Consider the following 26905-nt stretch of genomic DNA (forward strand, 5'->3'; position numbering starts at 1 on the left):
AGATGAAGGGAACAGCTAAAGAACAAGGGTTGACTTGGGAGGTGGATGATGAATGGCCTCTTCCAGAGGAAATAAAAGAGGAGCGAAAGGGGAGGGGAGTTTGCAGGAGACAATTAGTTTGCTTAATTGGTTCATGACTCTCCGAGACTCTTTGCCAAGTTCTGCAGATATCAGCCTGTCAGCTCTCCAAGCTAGATAAGGTCTGTGATTGTAAATCCTCCCTTGCAAGACTTTGCTGGATGTGAATGAGCAGAATTCACAGTAAATTAATAAAAGGGACTTTTGTCGGGACAAGGAGTTTGCTTTATGCTCTTGGGAAGAGTCAGTCAGAACACAAACCATCTGAAAATGTTAGGAGCTGGTACTTGTTATCCATACTAGGCAGGTTATAATTACCCATGGACATATTCAAAAATTTGGCCTTAAGCATCTCCATAATCTTTCTTCTGTGTTAATTTTTGTGCTTTTTAATACTTCTAGGGAGACTATTGAGAAAAGACACTCAAGCCACCCTTCACCAGCACCTATCCATTCTGTGAGTTCCCTTGGACACAGTCGCAGCTCAGTTGAACAGATTAGGAGCCACCTGAACTCAGAAGCTCGTGAAAAAGAGAAGTCCAAAGAGCGAGAGAGGGATCACCCAGAATCACGGAAGGATGTCAGCGTCGAGGAGCAACACAAGGCAAAGGACAACTACATTTCAGACAAGGAGAGTGTGACCCACGATAACAGAGCGCTGGAAGAATCGAAACAAGCATCTCGGGTGCCTTCACCCTACACCAGGACACCTGTTGCCGAGAGCACCAGACCTAGCAGCAACTCGAGCCGGGATGCTGAGAAGAAGAGCGAACCTGCTTATGAGAACCTGAAAAAATCAAGCGAGGTCAAAGTGAAGGAGGAGAGGAAGGAAGATCACGACATTTCTCCGGAAACACCACAAACACACCGGCCCTCTGAGCGGCCACCATCCATGCCCGCGTCCAGTGTCCATCCAGGCCCTTTGGCGTCCATGCCCATGACTGTGGGTGTCACTGGCATCCACCCCATGAACACCATCAGTGGTCTAGATAGGACTCGCATGATGACCCCTTTCATGGGCATCAGCCCAATCCCAGGGGCCGAACGCTTCCCATATCCTTCGTTCCACTGGGACCCCATGAGGGACCCCTTACGGGATCCCTACAGAGACTTAGACCTCCATCGGAGAGACCCTTTGGGCAGGGAGTTTCTCCTAAGGAACGATCCGCTGCACCGCCTCTCCGCCCCAAGGCTCTACGACGCAGAGAGATCTTTCAGGGACCGAGAGCCGCATGACTACAATAATCATCACCATCACCCGCTTTCGGTTGACCCGCGCCGCGAGCACGAAAGAGGGGCCCACCTGGACGAGAGAGAACGGTTGCACATGCTCCGAGAGGACTACGAGCACGTACGGCTCCACTCCGTGCACCCCGTGGCCCTGGATGGTCATTTGGCTCACCCGAGTCTCCTTACTCCGGGACTTCCTAGTATGCACTACCCGCGAGTCAGCCCCCCTTCAGGACTTCAGAACGGCATCCTCAATAAAGCCCCTCCCACAGCGGCCCTGAGTGCTCCTCCCCCTCTCATTTCCACCCTGGGACCTCGGCCTGGTTCTCCCCGAAGGACTACACCTCTGTCGACAGAAATGAGGGACAGGCCGCCCTCTCACACTCTGAAAGACATCGAAGCGCGATAAAGATGGCCGACAGACATCCAAGAGAGACAAACAATTAGACAAATGGATCTTCTTACTCAATAAACGTAGACTTTGGTAATGACCCAGCTGTATTAAGATGTACATACCCAGGTGTACTAAGGTTTTTTTTTCTTTCCTTTCTTGGTTTTTCTTTTCCAAAAAATAATAATAATAAATGGTTGGGTTGTATATTATATGTTGAAAAAAAAAGTTTTCAGAACCTTTTAGACAAAAGTTGGCACATTTTCTACGTAAATGCTCTTTCTTTCTTACTGTTCCTAACAGAACAAGATGTAAGTCAGTATTTCATCTCCCCCCTCCTCAAAATCGTCCCTTTTTCCACCTTTCTGTCTTTCTCTCTCTTTTCATTCTCTCCAGGTTGAAATGAAGAAAAGCAGAATTCCTTTATTTTATTATTTTATATATGTTTTTTCTCCCCCGGTAAGAGAGTTGTTGAAAATAACGTTATTTCGTGGGTTCGTGGGTCATATATGCAACATGGGTAAGACGAAAGCTTTAGTTTGTAAGTATGTACATAGGAAAAAAAAAAGAATAAGTAACATAATGCATTACTACTTCTTCAACCGTTCTCTTTGCAGACTTTTAATCGTGCAAAAGACCGCGGACCTGCGGTGCATCTAATGTCATAAGACAGCTAAACCCCTTCAGCTATGCAATTAATTTTTGAGGTTTTTCACAAAAGCCTCTTTAACTCAAAGGCGCCTTGTCAATACACACAACCACACATAAAGTCATAGTTTCCCTGAACAAACCCACATATCCCTGATCGCTTTTGGATGAAGACACAAACCATCTTCATCTTCAACAAATAGAACTTGGATCTCACCTATTGTTTGTTTTTCCTACCTGTTGTTTGTTTGTTTGTTTGTTTTAAAAAAAACCTTTTGCTATCTAGTGGTTTTGTTGTTTCTTTTTCTTTATTCAATTTGAAAAAATGTTGTACAATGTTAAGATGACTTCCAGCCTCTTCAGAGCTATTCCTGTGTCACTGTGATTCAAACTTTTAAACTCAGAAGTAGACCATTTTTATTGTTATTGTTTTGCTGAAATCCATTAAGAGGAGCCAAGCAAACTCTTGAATTTAACTCACAAGAATCCAGCAGAATTATTGCCTGGGCTGTCCTTCTCTTTAGGCCAGGGGTGTCCAAACTTGGCAACTTTAAGACTTGTGGACTTCAACTCCCAGAATTCCCCAGCCAGCTGGCTGGGGAATTCTGGGAGTTGAAGTCCACAAGTCTTAAAGTTGCCAAGTTTGGACACCCCTGCTTTAGGCCTTATAAAGTATGAGGAATGGGTAAAAGAAGGGGACTTACAATCTGCTTCACCCCCCCCCCCCTTCCCTCGGTTTTCTGCTAAATTACAACTTTGAATTAAGAACCACAGGCATGATTAAATAAATGAGAAATGAAAAACCTTTAACAATTGAAATGTTAATTTCAATTTTATCAAATGAAGCTATTTGTCCTAACTTTGCCTATTTGGTCATCCTTGTTTCATCCAACATGTAGAGTGTAAACCAGGGGTCTCCAAATTTGGCAACTTTAAGACTTGTGGACTTCAATTCCCAGAATTCCTCAGCCATCATGACTGGCTGAGGAATTCTGGGAGTTGAAGTCCACAAGTCCTAAAGTTGACTGGCTGTGGAATTCTGGGAGTTGAAGTCCACAGGTTCTAAAGTTGACTGGCTGTGGAATTCTGGGAGTTGAAGTCTACAAGTCCTAAAGTTGAGTGGCTGAGGAATTCCAGGAGCTAAAGTCCCCAAGTCTTAAAGTTGCCAAGTTTGCAGACCTCTGGTATAAACAAAGATTGCGCCAAGTGACAAAATGAAAGTGTCAGGAAACAAAACTGACACTTATACAGGCTATTCTGCCCAGGAGGTCAGAAAAGGCAAGATTGGCAGTCATATACATGATGAATGCCCGACTTTTTTTTTTTAAACTTCGGGTTTTTTGTGCAATGCCTGTAAAAATAGATTGGACTTTGATCGTGCAGACACAGCTGCCATTGGCCTTCCTAACCTCTCTCCCAGATGCCATTGCAGTTACATGCTTCTGCCAGATTTTGAGGTCAGAGTAGTTAAAGCCCAATAACAATATTTGTACAAAATCCTAAACGTGGTTCATGATTACCTTGGTTCATTTTTTTTTAGTTTTGTGGTTTAAGATGCTATGAAAATCTGGTCCATTTGGTGAGTTTATATATAGTGCAAACTCAAAAACAAAACCTCCAGATTCTTGCCCCTAATTATCTAATTAAGGAAGGATTGTGTAGAGGTGAATGCTGGGGTTTGTAGTCCAAAATCTGGTCGGCAACTGATTGATCCCGGGCACTGCCTTAGTGGTTCTAGCCACCTCCAAAACTTTGCAAACAAAGGGCACCTTGAATGATGCTTCAAGACATTTTGCAGAAATATCTTCTATTATTTTGGCATCGGTTCGGTCTGATGGGAATTGGAGCCCCAAACAATTGCAGTACACCACGTTGCCTGTGTGATTTGAGCTGGGCCTTACAACTAACCTCCACTTTTCTAAATGCCATCTGTTGTAAACCTGATACCTCTGGTGCTGTATGGACTAGCAACTTGGAACGTGGATATCTTTGCCATTTGGGAAAAAAGAATCATTGATTTTGGGGTGGGGTACCGATTTTCTTAACCCTTTCCCCACATTCAGACACCAGTTGGACATCCATTAACATGGACATAATCCTTGTTATAAGGATGCACTTTTGACTTGGTGCAGAAGTCTGCTCTTAGCTCTTCGGAAACATTGGTAAGGCAGTACACTTACGTTAATGTTTTCCCACCGTCCCATCATTGTAGGGTTGAGCACTAGAGGGCCATGGCACTGTCTGTGTTGTCTGTGACTTCCTCTAGAAACTCACAGGAGCACCGTGCATATTACAGAAATGAGAAAAGGCTTAACTTTCATGAGATCAGACAGTCTAGGAGATGTCAGTGATCTCATTTGAGATTTCATGCATTTTCAGGTGAGAAGACTGCAGCCTTAGAAGATGTATGTGTGGCTTTATGTCTTAAGAATCCTAAAATTGCTTGGAATTGGTGCTCCCATGGTAAAATTTTGGCCATTTAAAAAAGAATATCCTGCTGATTTTAGGGGTGTGCATGCCATTATAGATAGTTCTCAACTTACAACTATTTGTTTGGTGACCATTCAAAGTTACAGCGGTACTGAGAAAAGTGACTTACGATCATTTTTCCACACTTAACAACCATTGCAGTAACTTCATAGCCATATGATCAAAATTCGGATGCTTAGCAACTGATTCCTATTTACGACGGTTGCGGTGTCCCCTTTTTGCAACCTTCTGACAAGCAAAGTCAATGGGGAAGCCAGATTGGCTTAACGACCATGTTACTACCTTAATAAACTGCAGTGATTCACTTAACAACTGTGACAAGAAAGGTCGTAAAGTGGGGCAAAACTCACTCAACCGTCTTGCTTAGCAACAGAAATGTTGGGCTCAATTTGTGATTGTAAATCGAGGATTACCTGGACTCAAAATTTTGTAATGCTGTTTGCAACTGAAACAGGTTGCCATCACGAATTGTTTGTCATCGTTTTCTTAATTATTTTAGCATCCACCACAGGCAAAAGGAAATCACAAGTGTCCATTTTTTCCCCTTAAGTAGAAATTGTTTTCACATGTTCCATAATTCTGTTTTCCTAAGTGTCTTGATTTTAAATGCTGAGTTCTGTTTTGAAATACTTTGGAGAGAATATGACTTTATCAGAAAGCGTACAATACCTTGCCTCCTAATAATCTGTAAAAATATGTGTATGGGATTAAAAGAAAATAGTTCCTTTGGTCTTCTAGTGTTAAAGTGATATCTCAAATTGTTTCTCCTGTTTTGACAAAAAGAAAAAAAAGTCTATTACAGACCGCTGTTTCTAATGATCAAAAATCTATTTTAGTAGTCAACTAAAAAGTTTTAGTTGTGAACTTCAGATTTTGTGAACTCCAGATGTTGTGCAGTGTTTTTTCTAAGAACAAGACAAAAGAAAGCAAAAAAAAAAGAGGAGAGAATCCTGAAAAATATGTACACTGGCACTGTAGTGATAGCTTTCAGTATTGTATACAAATATTGTTATATACAAATCTTTTTTTTTTTGCTGTTTCTCCTGTATGTAATAAAGTCCTTTCTAAATCTTATGTGAAAAAAGAAAATCAACAACTCTGAAGCGACATTCAATCCACAGCATGTTTTCTCATGAGCAAAGCCTTGTGTAATGTAAAATCTGTGCCATGTTATTAAAAAATGTGAACTAAACTGGTAGGCATTCTTTGTTTGGTAGGACACAGTTCAGAAGACAAGAATTTGGCAGGAGCTCCTCAAGCAAGGGACGCAGTGGCTCAGTGGCTAAGACGCTGAGCTTGTGGATCAGAAAGATTGGCAGTTCGATGGTTCGAACCCCTAGCGCCATGTAACGGAGTGAGCTCCCGTTACTTGTCCCAGCTTCTGCCAACCTAGCAGTTCGAAAGCACATAAAAAGTGCAAGTAGAAAAATAGGAACCACCTTTGGTGGGAAGGTAACAGCGTTCCGTGTGCCTTCGGCATTTAGTCATGCCAGCCACATGACCACGGAGACGTAAAAATGCAAGTAGAAAAACAGGGACCACCTTTTGGTGGGAAAGTAACTGTTCCATGTGCCTTCAGTGTTTAGTCATGCTGGCCACATGACCAAAGGCGTATTTGGACAGCGTTGGCTCTTCGGCTTTGAAACAGAGCTGGGCACCATTCCCTAGAATTGGGAACGACTAGCACATATGTTCGGGGGTAACCTTTACCTTATACACATGGCAGGACAGAGTTTATGGCAGAAGATTATCTTTCTATATATCTCTTTCTATCATTTGTTATTTATCATCTATCTATCATCTATCTACCTATCTAGCTTTCTACATAGCCATGGTGGCACAGTGTTTAAAATGCAGTTCTGCAGGCTAATCCCACTGACAGCAATTCTGCAGTTCGATTCTCACCAGCTCAAGGATGGCTCAGCCTTCCATCGTTCTGAGGTCGGAGGTCAAATGAGGACCCAGATGGTTGGGGGCAATAGGCTGACTGTAAACCGCTTAGAAAGGGCTGTAAAAGCACTGTGAAGCAGTATATAAGTGCTATTGCTATCTATCTATGTATGTATCCATCCATCCATCTATATCTGTCTGTCTATACATCCATCCATCTATATCATCTGTCTGTCTGTCTATAGCTATATCTTTCTCTCATCTACACTATATTGCCAAAAGTATTCGCTCACCCATCCAAATAATCAGAATCAGGTGTTCCAATCACTTCCCTGGCCACAGGTGTATAAAATCAAGTACCTAGGCATGCAGACTCTTTACAAACATTGGTGAAAGAATGGGTCGCTCTCAGGAGCTCAGTGCATTCCAGTGTGGAACTGATAGGATGCCACCTGTGCAACAAATCCAGTCGTGAAATTTCCTCGCTCCTAAATATTCCACAGTCAACTGTCAGCTGTATTATAAGAACGTGGAAGTGTTTGGGAACGACAGCAACTCAACCATGAAATGGTAGGCCACGTAAACTTGTCCAACATTCAGTGTGTGACCTCACAAATGTGCTTCTGGAGGAATGGTCAAACATTCCCATCAACACACTCCTAAACCTTGCGGACAGCCTTCCCAGAAGAGTTGAAGCTGTTATAGCTGCAAAGGGTGAACTGATGTCATATTGAACCCTATGGATTAGGAATGGGATGTCATTTACAGTAAGTTCACATGCGAGTAAAGGCAGATACTTTACTGAGTACTCAGCATACTGAGCGAATACTTTTGTCGTATCTATCATCTATCATAATCTTTCAATAGTGCCACAAGCTCTTGGCAATTTAACAGAAAATGCACGCCATTTAAAATGCCCAGCGTGCATTTAAAACTCATCAAAACTAAGAAACTCAAATGTCAAACAACAGGTGTTGCCACTCCAGAGGACTTGCACTGCTGTAGAAAGACATTGTCTCTGAGCCTTAAGATCACCAGTTATCTCTTCCAGGAAGATTGAATTAGTTGGACCAATTCTTGTAAATATTGATATTTATTTGCTAAAATCTTGCATACCATTCCCCCCAAAATAATACACTTTTCCCAAATCTTTGATTTCCTGTATGCTGTTTTCAAAGTGGGCCAAATGGGGATTGGGATGTGGGAGGATGCATTAAGGTTTCAATTTATATATTAATCCAAGAATATTAATGTCAGAACCTCTGCTAGAGGCAACACAAGAGTCTCCCAAGCCAGGGGTGGGTTCTTGCAGTCACTACTGCCAGTTTGCTCGTGGATGCACCATGCACGGGCTTCATGCGCACTGCACGTGCACATACACTGCAAAATAAAAATGTTCTGGGCATGCGCAGAAGCAAAAAACCAAAATGGCGCAGAGAACCAGTTCAGGGGTGTGGCAGGCCTGGGTCACTGCCAGTTCCAACAACCCAGGCCGCCAAACTACTACCGGTTCAGCTGAACTCGTAGGAACCAACCACTGTCCCAAGCAGACCCACATCCAAGGTTTTGGACAAGTTCCCCGCAGGAGAGGAATTTTATTGTTAGGAGAGCAATTGTATTGATACGCCACTAGGTGGCAGCACAGCAAATATTTTTATGTCCAAAAAAGCAAAGATTTTGTGTTAGGGAAGAGATAGAAGACATGCAAATTACCAAATACAAATTTTCACATTACTCTGCGTCTACATGCTCACATATATTTTAAGGATGAGAAGAAGAGGAGCAGGAGGAGGAGGAGGAGGAGGAGGAGGGGGGAGGAGGAGGAGGAGGAGGAGGAGGAGGAAGAAGAAGAAGAAGAAGAAGAAGAAGAAGAAGAAGAAGAAGAAGAAGAAGAAGAAGAAGAAGAAGAAGAAGAAGAAGAAGGGAAGGGGGAGGGAGGGAGGAAGGAAGGGAGGAAGAAAGAAAGAAGAAAGAAAGAAAGAAAGAAAGAAAGAAGAAAGAAAGAAAGAAAGAAGAAAGAAAGAAAGAAAAAGAAAGAAAGAAAGAAAGAAAGAAAGAAAGAAAAGAAAGAAAGAAAAAGAATGAATGAATGCGGACCACAACAATGGCCAGTTTTCTATATCACTTTTCGGTCATATAGCAATTTTCTGTAGTTTTACAGCCCAGATATTCTATTCTATTCTATTCATAGAAAAAGGAGAAGGAAGAGGAAAAGAATGAAATTTTTTTTTGTTTACATCAAGACAATGGGGAATTTCAAATCCTCTGATTCCTTCATGGTCACTCTGCATTTTATTGTCTCTTGCAAGATCCTTCAGCCATGCCATTGAATCTCTATGGTGCAGTTGCTGAAAGTTAGGAATGCCATTTTATTTTATTTCATTTGCAAGAAACACACATAATTGAAACACTAGAAATTCTGCAAACTTCAAGGCCCTTGATGGCGAACCTATGGCCCGTGTGCCACAGGTGGGACGTGGAGCCATCTCTGAGGACACACGGACCTTTTCCGGCCTCTGGAGGCTTCAGTGTGGCCTGCTAGGCCCAAACAGGGAGGGAGGGGTGCGCACATGTGCGTGGGGGCAACAGGGGGGTGCGTGGTGGCAGTTGAATTATGGGTGTGGCCACATGCGCACATGTGCTTTTGGCACCCGAGCCAAAAAAAGGTTAGCCATCACTGTTCTAGGCTTTCCTCAGAAAAATCCTGATCCTCTATTCTTAGCCATGAAAACGGTAAATTATCATTGCCGTCTGTATGACAAGAGTCTGTATGACAATTCTCTGACACTCTGCCTACCCAAGATTTCCATTTTGACTGAAGAAGTTATTTGGCTGAGTAACAAAACCTCTCAGTTTTAATAAACTTTGGTCCAGTTGTCATGATTTAATCTTTTTGGGATGCTTTTGGCCTGGATGATCGAGTCTTCATTTACATGATCCATCATGTTCCATAGGTTTCCACGGAACTGCTCTAAGTTGAACTGTAAGTTGGACTCCATCCCGTTGACTGTCCTAATAAAGTAGAATAAAATATGGATTAAAATATAAGAATGAAGACGTGGCATAAAAGGGACAGTTAGAAGCTTGCTTAAAGCGACAGGGAAATGTCATCAGCCTTCAACCACAACATGTTCCAGCAAATGTCCCTATGTCAAAAGTCCAAAACCACAAGGTTCAATGAAAGTTCGTTAATGGCACGTAGTCCATACCTGTAACAAAAGGAGAAGTAAGACCCCCATCTCCTTGTAAGGCTTTTTCCTCAAGGTAACCAATAAGAAATGAGTTAAGTGCTTCCGTGTTACTCTATCTTTGAGAATGTATAAGAATGCGTGCTTTGATAATGAAGGTTGTTCAGAATTTGCAATGTTAGCCATGGGCTAACTTTCTGAACCTGGCTGCCAAATAAACTTTTCCTGTATCCTGAGAAGTCTAAGCTTGTCATTTTCTGCAACACTAATAAATGTACTTTGTTTTTGTTTGGTTTTTTGTTATTGAGGATGAGATGCTGCTAAATAATCCTATAGCCATTAGGTGGTGGTAGATGAACAAAAAATATCCTGAGAAGAAAACTTTGCTGCAGCTCAAGCAATTTTCTGTTCCTGAGATATTTTTTTGTAAGCTACATTTGAATCTCGTTGTTTGGACCTTTGAGAATACTATTTCTTCATGCTCTTGGTTTCTGTACATCTGCTCTGTGCCACATCATGGCTAAATAAAGGCCCCCAAGGAAATTCTCAACTGTTGTATACCGGCGAGCCTGGCCAGCAGAGGGCAGTCGAGAGGAGGAGCCCTCTGATTGGCCCAGGCGCGCCAGCCAGCCGGCGGGAGAAATCCTTCGTTCCAATTGGTTCGTCGTCTGACAGCTCGTTGTATAAATAGCTGTCAGACAACTAGTTTGTGTTCCTGTCAGTTCCTAGTTAATAAACAACACGTTGGCTTACATTCCGTCTCCGTCTCCTCATTCGAGACTACAACACTGGCAACGAGGACGGGCGACGTGGAACCCTACACCGTGCCTCCAATGGCTTCTCACGGTGCCTTTTCGCCGTTCCGGCCAGAGGCTGAGGCTTGGGAAGCGTTTCTCGAAAGATTCGAGTGCTTCCTCATAGCCCATGATCTCGTCAGCCTCTCCCAAGAGCAAAAGCGCGGCATCTTCCTCAATTACTGCGGGGCAGAGATGTTCGCCACCGCGAGGGCTCTCGCTGCTCCTGATCCTGCCCATTCGCTGCCCTGGGACGAACTCCTGGCTCGCCTCAAGCACCATTACGAGCCCGCGCCTTCCCGTTTTGCCCGACGGCAGTATTTCCGTCGGTGCATTCAAAAAGAGGGCCAAACCATTGCCCAATACGTTGCTGCTCTCCGCGCTGAGGCAAGCCTGTGCGAATTCAGCGACCTGGAAGACGCACTGCTGGAGCAGTTCATCTATGGTCTACGGGACGTTAAACTCCATCGCCGCATCCTGGCTAGACCCGAACTAACTTTGAAAATTGCGGTCGACGATGCCAGAGCATACGAGATGGCTGATCAATCCACCCCGGACTTCAGCCATCTCAGCCAGCACCCTCATGCTGCCTACATGCCGCCTTCTCCCTACGCGGCGCCATCCTCGTCCTACGCTCCATCTACTGCTGCCTCCTTCCGCACAGAGGTCGACCAGACCGCCGACCGCCTCCAGACCCTTTCCACCAGGGATGGCCGCCAGTGCCTCAGCTGTGGCGGCCGCCACCAACGCTCGCAATGCAGGTTCCGGCAAGCCCTTTGCCACCAATACGGCCGAAAAGGCCACCTCGCTGCTGTCTGCCGTTCGGCGCCTCAGGATCGCCGCAGCCCGCTTCCTCAGCCTCCTCCTCCTCCTCCCCGTCATTCGGCTTCCATGCCTTCACGCCGTCAGCATTCCCTCTCCGTGGGGGACCCAGCTGAGGCCTTCCCAGAGTGGCTTGTAGACTCGGCCTCCTCAACCTTGGAGGGCCGGGGTAAGCTGCACCTCCCAATCTCTATTGAGGGGGTTCCCTGCCCTATGGAGGTGGACACAGGGTCGGCCCGATCTGTAATGTCATGGGACACCCTTCGCTCCCTACTGCCCTGGATCAGACCCCACCATCTGAAGCCCCCTGACTGTCGGCTGCGCGATTACCAGGGCAACATCATTGACCTGATGGGCTGCCGACCCTTTCATATTACTTTTGGCTCCCGCCAGGCAAAACTGCCCTTACTCATTGTGAAGAACCCCCTGGCCTCCCTCCTCGGGCTGGATTGGTTTAATGCCCTGGGCTTGTCTATCGCTGGGGTCCACTCTCTTTCTTCCCTCCCTCCTGATTCCCTTCCTTCTATCTCCTCCCTCCTTTCCGAATTCTCCGATGTTTTCGCTCCCTCCTTAGACTGTTACACGGGCTCACCTATCTCCCTGAACCTCGACCCCTCCGTTCCGCCCATCCGCCTTAAGGCCCGCCGGCTCCCATTTGCTTTGAAAGCAAAAGTCGACGCGGAGCTGGACAAACTGATTGGTCAAGGCGTCTTGGAACCCGTCGATTTCTCCCCCTGGGAGACGCCCATAGTAGTGCCTTTGAAGTCTGACGGATCTATTAGGATCTGCGCGGACTTCAAATCCACTCTCAACAAGGCCCTCCAATCGCACCCCTACCCTGTGCCCGTTGTGCAGCACGTCCTGCACACTCTGGGCCAGGGTCGCATTTTCGCTAAGCTAGACCTCGCGCAGGCGTACCAGCAACTGCCTGTCAACGACGCCACTGCGCTTGCGCAGACTATCGTTACACACCGTGGCGCATTCAAATGCCGCCGCCTCCAGTTTGGCGTCAGCGTGGCCCCGGGCATTTTCCAGGGACTCATGGAGCGTTTGCTCCATGGCATCCCCGGGGTCACGCCCTATTTTGATGATGCTCTAATTGCTGCCCCTAATCAATTAGAACTCATCAAAATTCTACGCCTGGTCCTTCGACAGTTCCGTGCCGCCGGCCTGCACCTCAAACCATCTAAGTGCCAACTCGGCGTGCCCTCTGTCACCTTCCTTGGCTTCCTGATCGATGCCCACAGCATCCACCCAGACCCCTCAAAGGTCGAAGCCATTCTCTCCGCCCCCACACCTTCCAACAAAGTGGAGCTCCAAGCCTTCCTTGGTCTCCTCAATTTCTATTCCTCATTTATCCCCCACAAAGCTTCCCTGGCCGAACCCCTTCACCGCCTGCTTGACTCATCCTCTCCCTGGTTGTGGACCAGCCGCGAGGCGCATGTGCTCGCGGCTGTCAAACGCTCACTCACTGCCCCCCCAGTCCTCGCCCAGTATGATGAGCGTTTCCCACTTACCTTGGCTTGCGACGCTTCCCCCTTTGGCGTCGGGGCGGTTCTTAGCCATTCCTACCCTGATGGCTCGGAAGCACCCATAGCCTTTTACTCCCGCACCTTATCCAGAACTGAGCGAAATTACAGCCAGCTGGATAAGGAGGCCCTTGCTGCCGTTGCGGGAGTAAAACGTTTTCATTACTACCTCTATGGCCGCCCATTCTCCCTGGTCACCGACCACAAGCCCTTGTTGGGCATTATTGCGGGGGACCATCCCACTCCCCCCATTCTTTCCCCACGCATGTCCCGCTGGGCAGAATTCCTGTCTTCCTATTCCTACACCCTATCCTACAAGCCTGGCGGCCACATCGCTCACACTGATGCGTTGAGCCGCTGCCCTCTGCCTCTTCCCGTCACTGATCCAGCCCCTGTCCATTCTATCTGTCTCTTGGCCGACCTCAGTCTGCCGATGTCCGTCTCGGACATCGCACAGGCCTCCCGTAATGACCCCATCCTTCTACGCGCCATGGCTGCTGTCACTCAGGACTGGTCCGTGGCCTCCTCTGACCCACAACTCTCCCCCTTCTTCCGCCGCCGCCTGGAGCTTTCCGTACTCCAGGATTGCCTCCTTCCTTGCGGCCCGCTGTTCTGTCTCGCCTCCATGACGGCCACCCAGGCATAGTACGTATGAAGAGCCTCGGCCGCGGCTATGTCTGGTGGCCGTCCATGGACGCGGACATCGCCGCCTTCGTCCAACGCTGTCCCCCTTGCCAGCAGGTGCGCGCTGCGCCACCTTCTTCCCCTCCCCGGGAGTGGGAACTCCCTATGGGCTCATGGAGCCGACTCCACGTCGATTTCATGGGGCCCATTGACGGTCGTGTCTTCTTCCTCCTGGTGGATGCCTGGTCAAAGTGGGTTGCGCTGTTTCCCATGCCCAGCTCAACCTCCTCGGCCACCATCGGCGTCTTAGACTCTTTATTTAACACCCATGGCCTTCCGGACGTTATCGTTTCCGATAACGGACCGCAATTTTCCTCCGAAGAATTCCAGTCCTACCTGGCCTCCCTAGGCATCTGCCATGCCCCCGTTGCCCCCTACCACCCTGCGGGCAACGGCCTTGCCGAATGCGCGGTGCGTTCAGCTAAGGAAGCTCTGGCCCGTATGGCCGCCCTCCCCTGGCCATCCCGCATCTCCACCTATCTCCGTTCCCAACACTCCACTCCTTGCCCCACCACGGGCAAAAGCCCCACAGAACTATTGTTAGGCAGACGTCTCCGTTCCCTTCTCGACCGCTTCCACCCCCTATACCACCCTTCCTCCCCTGTTGTTCCTCCCCCCCCCAGGTCTTTTCTGGTGGGTGAGGGGGTGTTTGCTCGCAATTACACCGGCGAGCCTAAGTGGCTACCTGGCAGGGTGACTGACATCACGGGGCCCTGTTCTTACAGGGTCCTCCTCGATGATGGGAGACATTGGCGGCGGCACATAAGCCAAATGCGTCGGCGACCAGAGGGACCTGAACCCAGTACAACTGCAAAAAATCAACCAGGCCCTAACGACGACGCCTGCCGGCTCGACCGTCCACACGCCGCTAGCTCTGAACTCGCAACAGCCCCTCCCGGTGCGCTGGCCAGCTTACCATCGCCCGTCGGTGCATTGCCGGGAGTGAGACCCATCCAGGACGCTGCCAGGCCTGCTCGCCACAAGAGCGGAGCCGACACTCCTTCCTCCTCTGGCGGGGCGCCATCTTCACTGAGACGCTCCCAGCGCGTGCGCAGGCGTCCGTTGTACTTGGATGATTACGCCTGCGCAATCCAGGGGAAAGGGGTGTTGTATACCGGCGAGCCTGGCCAGCAGAGGGCAGTCGAGAGGAGGAGCCCTCTGATTGGCCCAGGCGCGCTGGCCAGCCGGCGGGAGAAATCCTTCGTTCCAATTGGTTCGTCGTCTGACAGCTCGTTGTATAAATAGCTGTCAGACGACTAGTTTGTGTTCCTGTCAGTTCCTAGTTAATAAACAACACGTTGGCTTACATTCCGTCTCCATCTCCTCATTCGAGACTACAACATCAACGATGGACAAGGTATAGAGAGAGGTCTTCCCAGCAGAGCAGACAGTCTTGTTCTATATATTTATATTTCAAATATATGCATTATACGGCACTAGGGAGGCCACACTTGTAATCCTACATCCAGTTCTGGTTGCCATGACACAAATAAAGATGCTGAGATTCTAAAAAGAGGGCAGAGAAGAGCAACAACGATGATAAGGGGGAGGGGGTTGATTTGCTTTAAAATAAAATATACATTATATGTATGTCTATGTTTTTACACATTTGTAGGCTGCTGTCTGGAAACACATTTGCCTAGAAAAGCTTACAAAAGCATTTAAATCAATCAATCATTTACACAATGCTATTTTCCAGACTGATTTTCCCCCCCTGTTTAGCAGGAGGGACTGCAGGAAGTTAGCACCCACTCCTCCCCTAGGAAAATGAGATATTTTAGGAAATATTAAAAGGGCAGAATACTTCCCCTAAAAGGGAGGCAGAAACTCATCCCCCTTCCCCTTTGTCAAGGCCTGGGACAGTCTATTCTACATAACAAAGATCTACCTCCTTCAGGCAGAGCCATAGTAAGAATTGTCCAAAGCCCTTTTATTGCATCATCACCCAGCAAGAGTCAACCAAGCCTGGGATTCACAGACAATCTACAAAGCTACCCCTGCATGGCCTCGTGGGAGTCTGACAACCAATCAGAATACAAGCTCAAATTTAAAAGGCCAGAGAGGGCATAAAACCCAGGCAGTCTCAGCATCCCTTCCCTTTTTTTGTCCAGGACCTCAAACCATGTGATCCTGTCCACCATTAAAACCATCTTTCCAAGCAGTCTCCATGTTTCCTGTGTCTTTCTGTCAGAGTTTGTGGCAGAAAAATCAAATCCAGAAAGCCCACACAGATAACTGATTCAGATGGATCCATTAACTTCTTTATATACCTAAGAATAGATGCATAAATGTACAATACCAACAGGTGGTTCTTCCAAGTAAACACAAGGCAGGAGAGCTACAGGCAAATACAAGCAATTAGCTTCATTTCAGCAGACAAGCCAAGACAGACTGCTTAAGTTTCCTTCTCAGAGCAGCAGACTCAATATAGACAAAGAGAACCTCCTCTATACAGGGCAGTTAAGCTAAGCGTAAGCCATGCCCGGGGGTGGGTTGCTGCCAGTTCTAACCTCTTCTATAGAAGAGGTTCCACAAATCTACCGTGCCGTTTAGAACCGGTTCCAGCTCCCTCCCCCCGCCCATCCGCCCATCATCAAGATGAAGAGCGAGAGGAGGAATTCTGGGAGTTGAAGTCCATAAGTCTTAAAGCTGTCAAGTTTGAACACCCCTGGGGGTTTTTTTCCTAAAGGGTTAGGGGTGCAAGGGTCTTATAACTTGACAGCCTTACGACTTGCACAGTTCAATGCCAGACTTCCTGAGCCAACATGACTGGAGGAGGAATTCTGGGAGTTGAAGTCCACAAGTCTTAAAGCTGTCAAGTTTGAACATCCCTGTGGTTTTTTTTCTAAAGGGTTAGGGGCGCAAGGGTCTTGTAACCTGACAGCTTTAAGACTTGTGTGCTTCAAATGCCAGAGTTTCTGAGCCAATATTTTAGTTGCTAAACAAGAGCGTTGTTAAGTAAGTTTCACCACATTTTACAAGTTGGTCACGCCCACCCAGTCACATGGCTGGCAAGCCTCTCCCACCCAGTCACATGGCCAGCAAGCCACTCCCACAAAGCAGGCCACACCTACAGAAGAGGTTCTAAAAATTTTTGAAACCCACCACTGAGCCACGCCCAGGCTCCGAGCCGTTTTGTATGGCTCTCAGTCACCAAATAGTTCTCATTGGCTGACCCAGTTGCCATGCCTATACATTGGCTGACCTTGTGCCCATGTCTCTCCCAGTCATGAATATTCTAACACTTTCTTCCCACTAGGAACTGAACCCAGATGGACATTTCTTCCAACAGGGACTAGAGGCTAAACTATATAATGAGTGGGTAATGAAGCTAGGTATATCAAGCATATTGAAGATTCATCACGTACTGGAAGATATGATAATTGTCTTCTAGTACTTGAGGGTCTCTTGACTTATTCTCCAAAGCCTCAGAAGGCAGGAAAAGAAGCAATGGAGGCTTGTAAGAAGAGACTGGACAGTCATTTGTCTGAAATGGTATAAGGCACGAGTGTCAAACTCACGGCCTCATGTTGACGTCATGTGACATCGTGACATTCCTTCCCTTCACGGAGCTGAGGTGGGCGTGGCCTGCGGGTGACGCATCCAACCTGCGGGCTGCCAGTTTGACACCTCAGAGGTCCCTTCCAAGATTATCCATTGAATTCTGTTAGTCAACGGATGGAAGCTTGTTAAAGGAAGACCCAGCCTGGAACTAAGGAGGAATTTCTTGACAGTGAGAACAATTAATCAGTGGGTTCCTGAACTTGTCTCCTGAAATTGTGGGTGCTCTTATCACTGGAGGTTTTCAAGAAAATAGAATAGAATAGAATAGAATAACAGAGTTGGAAGGGGCCTTGGAGGTCTTCTAGTCCAACCCCCTGCTTAGGCAGGAAACCCTACACCACTTCAGACAAATAAAAGATTGGACAACTATTTGTCTGAGGTGGTATAAGGTCTCCCGCTTTGGGCAAGGGGTTGGACTAGAAGACCTCCAAGGTCCCTTCCAGCCCTGTAATTCTAGAGGTAGAGATTCTGGAAGGCTCATTGTGGTCATTAATCCCTGCTCAGGACAACAAGTCAAATCAAAGCATTCCAGAGAGGAGGCTGTCTAGCTGTTGCTTGAACATTGGACACTATCTAATAAAATGAAATTCAATGGTGAAAACAGTAAGGTTCTACATTTAGGCAACAAAAATGGAATGCACAGGTACAGTATAGGTGGTACCTTGCTCAGTAGTAGTAACTGTGAAAGGGATCTTGGAGTCCTAGTGGACAACCATTTAAATATGAGCCAGCAGTGTGCAGCAGCTGCCAAAAAAGCCAACACAGTCCTAGGCTGCATCAACAGAGGGATAGAATCAAGATCACGTGAAGTTTTAATACCACTTTATAATGCCTTGGTAAGGCCACACTTGGAATACTGCATTCAGTTCTGGTCGCCACGATGTAAAAAAGATGTGGAGACTCTAGAAAGAGTGCAGAGAAGAGCAACAAAGATGATTAGGGGACAGGAGGCTAAAACATATGAAGAACGGTTGCAGGAACTAGGTATGTTTAGCTTAAGAGAAAGAAGGACTAGGGGAGACATGATAGCAGTGTTCCAATATCTCAGGGGTTGCCACAAAGAAGAGGAGTCAAGGCACCTGAGGGGAGAACAAGAAGCAATGGGTGGAAACTAACCAAGGACAGAAGCAACTTAGAACTGAGGAGAAATTTCCTGACAGAACAATTAATCAGTGGAACAGAATTGCCTCCAGAAGTTGTGAATGCCCCAACACTGGAAGTCTTTAAGAAGATGTTGGATAGCTATTTGTCTGAAACGGTATAGGGTTTCCTGCCTAGGCAGGGGTTGGACTAGAAGACCTCCAAGGTCCCTTCCAACTCTACTATTGTATTGTATTGTATTGTATTGTATTGTATATCCAGCAAAGGGAACCTACTCTCTCTGAGAGCGGAGGACTTTTAATGTAAATAATCATTAAGGATTATGGAATGGTGGTGGCCAGGGGTAAAGACGCTCGCTTGTCCATGTCCGTGTTCATGCTTATTCCTGCTATCTTGTACATGTTTGACAAACTAATAAATACATAATTAATTAATATTAAAAAATGAAGGCACTGCAGCAAAAGTCTCCAGCTTTTTCCAGCTTTGTGGGCCGGTGGGGGTGGGGGAAAGAGAAGGGGATTGGTCCATGTGAGTGGCAGGTGAGCATGGGGGCGCACACAACACCACTTGCACAAGCAGTGGATGCCCGTGCCCACCAAGGGTGGGTTCCTGAACTGGTTAGTACTGATTCACTGCACGCATGCTTTGCAAGCACACTGCTTGCTTCGCTTGCACGTGCACCAGCCGTGCATTGCATGCGCATGCGCATTGGACTAAAAATTGCTCTGCACATGCGCAGAACCATGCTGGCAATGGCAGAAGACACCAGAGAATCAGTTCAGGGGTGTGTCAGGCCGGGTCACTGCTGATTCTTGCGACCCAGGCCTGAATCCCACTCCCAGTTCAGCCGAACCAGCAGCAATTCACCACTGGAGCCCTCCACTCACATAAATCAAACTGCACATGCTCACTCACCTACGTGTTCAGCCGCAGCTTCCGTGGCCTGGTTGTGAATGGCCCATGGGCCAATGGGGACCTCTGGACTACAGTATCATAAAAAGGGGGGAAAGCAGGTTGATGCCTTGGTTGAGATTCTGCTATCAGGCTCTGTTTTGTGTCTACTATAGATGGTCTCCTCCTACACTGTCTGTTCCTTTCTGAGTAATAGGCGACACTCCTGAATCACTTTTATTGTTCCAAGGACATTTTTTTTTAAAAATGCTGTCAGTTGGAATCTACCTTTCTTAAATCTCTTCTTCCTTGTTTTTGCATGCTGGAATGAGAGAACCAGCCTTGGTCATCTTCCATGTGATGTCGTTTCAGGTTGGAGAATGCTCAGATTGGAGTATTCTTATTTCCCTTCCTTCCTTCCTTCCTTCCTTCCTTCCTTCCTTCCTTCCTTCCTTCCTTTATTCATTCATTCATTCATTCATTCATTCATGTTTTTATTTTGTTGACAAACCAAGTTCCTTCAAACGTTCTTCATTGAATTTCTAGTCTCCCGATCATCTTGGTTGGATTGAGAACAAGTGGGAAGCATCCAAAGGAGGCTGCCAGATGAGCTGATAGTCTGGATTAAAGTTAATGAATGCAGACAGCGAAATAAAATTATAGGCCCAATAATAAAATTATAGGCCCACAATAGTTAGAATGCAGTCTTCTTCTACTACTTCTACTACTTCTACTACTTCTTCCCCCATAATCCCTTGCAGGGTAGAGTCTGGGCAACTGAATGGAACTAGCAGAGTGTTTTAATGGCCGGATGCCCTTCCTGTCGCCAATGCGGAGTTTTGTTCAACAGATATATCCTCAGTGTGCCCAGAGAGAGAAATATCTGCCTCTACCTAGGATTGAACTCACAGCCTCCTGATTATGAGGTGAGAGCTCCATCTCTAGGCCACCGCACCACTCTAGTGGTTAGAATGCAGTATTGCAGGCTAATTCACTGCTCACTGCCAGGAATTCAATCTTCATCGATTCAAGGTTGACTCAGCCTTCCAACCTTCTGAGGTGGGTAAAATGAGGACCCAAATTGTTGGGGGCAGTATGCTGACTCTGTAAACTGCTTTGAGAGGGCTGTAAAAGAACTGCATAAAAGTCTAAGTGATATTGTTGTGCATTAAAGAGCTAAAATGGGCAGGGGAGGAGTGGATGCGCACGTACGGGCATCAATGGCCACACTGCAATTGCGTCCTGATGGGGGGGGGAGCTGCCTCCCAAGACACACATGCCTATGGCCCATGTCACCTCACTGCAACTGGCAAAACAGCTGATCGTTGACTGGTGGAAACAGCTGATCTTCATATCTCAGCACATATGAATCAGTGTCACACAGATTACTGCGGGTGGGGATGGAAATAGAGAGAGCCAGTTTGGTATAATGGTGAAAGCATCAAGTTAGAAACTGGGAGACTGTGAGTTCTAGTCCTGGCTTAGGCACAAAGCCAACTGGGACTTCGTGCCAGTCGCTGTCTCTCAGCCCTGAGAAGGAAACAATGCCAAAACATTTCTGAAAAAGCCTCCCCTAGCAAAACCTGCATCCAGACTGGAAGCTTTTGAAATAATTGCTAAAAGAACATCTGCACCATGGTTTGTGCCACCAAACCAGGCACAACTGAGCAAACTCTTCTAGATCCAAGGTGAATTTGTCAGGGATGGATAGTATCAATGGCACTTAATACTCTGTGTAAAAACATGCTAGTCCCTGGATCTATCCATTTAATGCCCCTCAGCTCAAATGAATCAGGAGGCCATCAGTCAAGGGAAGATATGAGATTGAATTTCAAACGTCGGGACTAGAAAGCATGAGTTTAACGTGGATGTATGATAGGAGCAAAACCTTCTTGGGTGCATAGAATATATTTGCGCTCATGGCTGTTTTTTCTGAACTTCAGTGCACGATTCCCTGGGGAAGTTCCAGTTGCCTTGCCTTCATCTGCATTCTCTTGTGCATCAATTAAAGGAAGGATATATTGTTTACAAAGGTTAATCTCTCTCTCTCTCTCTCTCTTGCTTCTCAGTTGGATTTGTCTATCTGAGCTCTTCCCATATGTGTCATCCCAAGTCTCCAAAAATAGTTATTTATATGTTACTTGTCCTTTCTCCCAGGTGAAACAGAGTGTTGATAATGAGGACACCACACATTATACAACAGTGCAAATTTAGACATTGGGGATGTACTTTCTAGGATTTAAATAGAAACTCGTAAAAATCTTTAACGTTCAGTGTAAAGGGATAGATATCCAAATTATGGTTCAGAAGTTGAAAACCCAAATGGAAAGGGAAAGCTACTATACATCGTTTCATAATGCCTCTAATCTATATTTAGTAGTTAACTTATTTTATTTCATTTTTCCCCTTTCATTATTTTAACAATAACATACATATTTTAAAATATAACAAAGACGCCATTGTGAGGTGTGTGTGTGTGTGTGTGTGTGTAGGGATGGGGATGTGTGCAGTATGAACAGATTTTTAATTAAATAAAAACCCACTTTCAAGAATCAAGCTTTGCATTCCCTTTGAAGACCACAATCACATTTAGGAGACAAGAAATTATTATCTTTAGAGTCTAACTCAAAATTATGCTGTAATTGTGTTTCCCCTCATTTACATACAGTATAAAATCAAATTGGCAGATTATGGAGTCAGATCTTGCTCACATTTTAATTTGTCAGTGCCACTGATTTCCTATTCGACATCTTAACTCTACTTTTGCGGAAAAATCCATGACAGTTTGGCAGGAGGTTTTAAAAGATTTTAAACAGAAGTTGTGCAGGTATTTTGGGGGGGTATTTTAGCTTGGATTTAACACAGAGTAGCAGAATAAAGATTCTGTAATATTTGATAAATGAGATGAATAATACCCACTGTTTGAGGACCCTGGAAAGCAACATATATTTTTTTCTATTCCTTTCCTGTACCTTGCATGTGATATATTCAGGACATTTTCCCCACTACCTTGCAAGAATCTAATTACACAAAATACCCAAAGGTGCTTCCCCCCTAAAAAGGCAACTGAACTTTTCTTGGTCTCCCCCCCCCGCCCCCATTTGAAAACATTTTGCTTCTTGTCCAAGAAGTTCTAACTAACTGGTGGGGAATGGAAGGATTTATATTCTTTGTAGTCATCCAGTTCTCAGAACTGAAGAAGCTCCTGGGATGAGAAGCAAAACATTTTCAAAGGGAAAAAAATCAAGAAAGTCCAGTTGGGGGGGGGGGGGGCGGTGGAAGACCTTTGGGACAGCTGTGAGCTGGATAATTGAAAATCTCCATAGACATTTACACAAAATAGCTTTTTAAAGAATTTTTAGAGAGAGAGTCCTAGATTCCCAGCTACGTTTTAGCTTGAAATAGGGGTATTGTGATAAAATATGATGATCTCCAATACCTGGAGTCCTGCATTGATATATTTAATGCAATGGTTAAAAAGAAATCTGGGTATGCATAGTTAGAGTTGGATTAGTGGTTAGAATGCAGTATTGCAGGCTCACTCTGCTCACTGCCAGGAGTTCGATCCTGACCAGCTCAAGGCTGACTCAGCCTTCCATTCTTCTGAGGTCAGTAGTATGAGGACTCAGATTGTTGGGGACTGACATTTGTAAAGTACTCAGAGAGTTTTGTAAAGCACTGTGAAGGGGTGTATAAGTCTAAATGCTATGACTATTGCTATTTCTGTGAGGAGGATTCCAGTCCTATGGGGAGAATGACAGTGCGGTTTTCACTAGGCCTGCTGCTCTTTTTCTAGCCACCACTAAGAGAAGGGGTGTGGTAACTAGGGTTTGCAGGAACAGCTTCCGTGAGGCTGTTCCACATGGATGGCAGGTGCAGGCGTGGCATCTGGGGCATGTTTCCCCCTTTCCCTCCTAGAAAATCGTGGGGACTGGCTGCACTTAAATATTTTTGGAGAGGGCTTATTTTTGGGGGGGGAGGTTTATTTTAGCACATGCACTCAAAATCCAGTAGGGCTTATTATCTGGGGGGGCAGTCTTATTTTGGGGGAAACGGGGTAACTCTGCATGTTTGTCTTGGTTTTGACAAGCCTGGCACTACCCCTAGCTGGCTATGTGATGTGGTCAAAACCCTAACTCAGTTCCTGGAGGTTGTGCAGGCCACTTTAGGGGAAAAAAACAAGGTCCATTATGAGCCATGGTGGCGCAGTGGTTAGCGTGCAGTACTGCAGGCTACTTCTGCTGCCTGCCAGCTGCCTGCAATTTACAAGTTCAAATCTCACCAGGCTCAAGGTTGACTCAGCCTTCCATCCTTCCAAGGTGGGTTAAATGAGGACCCAAATTGTTGGGGAAAATAGGCTGAGTCTGTAAACTGCTTAGAGAGGGCTGTATAGCACCGTGAAGCAGTATATAAGTGCTATTGCTATTATGACAGGATCAAGTGGCTTTGATTGTATGGGCCCCACAAATCTAGACGTGTTCCACTGAATGTTATCAATAGAATTAAATAGAATCTAAATAAAATCCTGTGATTCTAGAATGTTCTAGAATGTTCATTGTTCATGAAAGGCATCCCTATAAAACAATGGATCCCAACCCCCAGACCTCAGCCCACCTCCGAGCTTTGAGCCATTCGGAACTGGGCCACAGAAATGTTGTGATCCAGCAGGATCTTTTGCAGCTGCTGAGCGACTCAGCGACAAACCCTGGGAGTCAGCTATGGAGGAGGTGGAGGATCCTGGGCAGGGTTCAGAAGCAGAGCAGGGAGCAGAGAGGCTGGTTGGCCACCAGGAGGCGCCTGAGGCATGGAGCAGTGGGGAGGATCAGAAGGAGTTGGTCTCTGACGCCTGGCAGAGGAGGGCGGAGAAACGAAGGCAACAGCTGCTAGGGAAACAAGCTCATAAAAGATAATGAAGCTCAGGTGGTTGGGGCGTGGCCCCTCCCAAGAGCTTATATAAACAGAGATGTTGGGAGGATGATTCTTGCAGGACGTTGAAACGTTGAAAGCAATCTGCAGTACGTCTGGTCTGCACTATTTTGGATTCCTGTTTGTAACGGCATCCGATACTGGACGGAGTGGGGTGGGGGGATCAGAACAGGTGAGTATGCACACTTGCACAAACAGCAGGCAACCATATGCATACACGCTCCATTTCATGAATGCTGCGCACGCATGTCCACCTTTCATGCGGAAGCATTCTTTCTCCACCTGCCCACTGGTCTTCAAAGCCAAAACAGTTTGGGGGGAACTCTGCTGTAAAATGATGATCACATTATCCCATTTGCTCTCAACTTTCTATAAAGTTGAAACACGCTATATGAAAATAGTAATAGCAATAGCACTTAGATTTACTGTATGTACCCCTTCACAGTGCTATGCAGCCCTCTCTAAGCGGTTTACAGAGTCAGCCTATGGCCCCCAACAATCTGGGTCCTCATTTTACCCACCTCGGAAGGATGGAAGGTTGAGTCAACCTGGAGCCTGCTGAGATTCGAACTGCCAAACTGTTGGCAGCCGGCAGTCAGCCTGCAGTAACTGCACTCTAACCACTGGGCCACTGCAGTGGCGATAACAATAACAGTAATGACAATATCTCTTTTAAAGAAAAAAAGTGAGGGACTCAAAGGAATATTAAAACCAAACAGTTTTTCATCCCCTTCTTTATTTTACTTGCATTAATACATTGAGCATGTATCTTTCTAGGGGGAATATCTGCATTTGCATACGATGGCTCATTTCATCAATGTCTGGGGTGAGATTTATTAAAGATAATTACATTCTGCCTATTGTGTCTGTGTAATAAGTACCGCAAATCCAGTCTTCTGGGGGAAAAGACGTTAAAGAAAAAAGCAGAAGGACCTTCATGGTTCTTTTAAAAGGGTGGCAGGGAAAATAAAGTCAGGTTTTTCAAGATCACCTGGGTTAAGAAATATTGTTCTAAACAGCTGCAAGAGGCTCTTTCCTGGCCAATAGTTTGAAAAGAAACAATTGCTTTGCTATTGCTTTTTTTTATTTGTATAGCTGATGGCATCTGGACTATGACTGATAAGTGCAGGGCAATCACATCTGCAGAAAGATCTTTGCAGTCAAAAGACCCCAATTTTTGGTTTCTTGTCTGCCAGGAAAACCACAATAAATTACAGGTAGTCTCCAACTTACAGACGTTCATTGAGTGACTGTTCTAAGTTACAACCAGAGGTAGGATTCTACCGGTTCGGACTGGTTCCAGTGAACCAGTAGCTCCGATGATCAGCTGGGAGCGAACCAGTTCGCTCCGACGATCAAGCCCGCCCCTGTGCTTTACTGACTTTTATCTTCTCACTTGAGTTGCGCGGCAGAGTGCATTGCTTCACCTCAGCTGTTTTCCTCCTTAGCAGTAATGCAGAAGGTAGGTTTTCTCAAAACTGGGCACGTGCATGCAGCGAAGCACGCAATCATCGAATTGTTGTTAAACCAGTAGGATCCCAACCCAAGGGTGGGTTCTGGCAGTCGCTACTGCCGGTTCACTCATGGCTGCGCCGTGCGCATGATTTGCATGTGCGTACTTGATGTGCACTGTGCGTGCATGCGCAGTGCAAATAGAAATTGCTCTGCACATGCGCAGAAGCAAAAATCAAGAGTAGGCGCCGTCCGGTTAACCAGTTTGGGGGCATGGCAGGCAGCGACCCAGGCCACCAAACCACTATCGGTTTAGCCGAACCAGTCCGAACCAGTAGGAACCCACCACTGATCCCACCACTGGTTACAACGGTACTGAAGAAAGTGACATGGCCATTTTTCACATACTTATGACCACTGCAGTATCCCCACAGTCATGTGATCAAAATTCAGACACTTGGCAATGGGCACGTAGTTGTGACCGTTGCAGTGTCCCGGGGAATCCTGTGATCCCCTTTTGCGACCTTCTGACAAGCAAAGTCAAGGGGGAAGCCAGATTCACTTAACAACCATGTTGGTAACTTAACCAGAGTGATTCTCTGGGGCAGGAAAGGTCATAAAATGGGGGGAAAACTCACTTAAGGAGTGTCTTGCTTAGCAACAGAATTTTGGGGCTCAACTGTGGTCATAAGTAGAGAACTACCCGTACAGAAAATACTTCCCATTCAAATGGCTCATAAAACAGAAATGTTTTCATCAGTGCTGTGCATTTAAGAAGCAGCAGGAAATCTTGTTATTCATTCCAGGAGCCTCTGGGAGCCTTAGACCAGTGATGGCTAACCTTTTTTGGTGCGGGTCCCGAAAGCGCGAATACCCACACCCGTAATTCAACCCCTCCCTCTGCACGTCCCCCTGTGCATGCGCGCGTGACACCCCCCCTTCCCCTCCCTGTTTGGGCCTAGCAGGCCTCAGTGAAGCCTCCAGAGGCTGGAAATAGCCCATAGGTAGGCCTGGTAGACCCGTTTTTCACCCTCCCCAGGTTTCAGAGGCTTTCCTGAAGCCTGGGAAGGTGTAAACGGCCTCCCCCAACCCTCCGGAGGCCTTTCTAAGGCCGAAAGTCAGCTGGCCTGTGCACGCATGCACGCTTCCGCTGGCCTAGCTCAACGACTCGCATGTCCTCAGAGATGGCTCCGCATGCCATAGGTTCGCCATCACGGCGTTAGATCG

General features: G+C 46.4%; 1 protein-coding gene across 1 annotated transcript in view; it reads left to right on the forward strand.

Annotated features, from left to right (window-relative positions):
* The window catches only part of AUTS2 (activator of transcription and developmental regulator AUTS2), a gene marked incomplete at its 5' end in the record, with an annotated part of 1133928 nt that extends 1127899 nt beyond the window's left edge, over window positions 1-6029 (forward strand). The window contains 2 exons of the mRNA XM_081941406.1: window positions 481-2871; window positions 3010-6029. Of these exons, the coding sequence (XP_081797532.1) occupies window positions 481-1717 (1237 nt within the window). The 3' untranslated portion in view covers window positions 1718-2871; window positions 3010-6029. The remainder of the gene's footprint in view (window positions 1-480; window positions 2872-3009) is intronic.
* Between the last annotated feature and the right edge of the window lie 20876 nt (window positions 6030-26905).

The sequence above is a fragment of the Natrix helvetica genome (genome assembly GCF_964273705.1).
Source record: "Natrix helvetica genome assembly, chromosome: 2".
NCBI lineage: Eukaryota > Metazoa > Chordata > Lepidosauria > Squamata > Natricidae > Natrix > Natrix helvetica.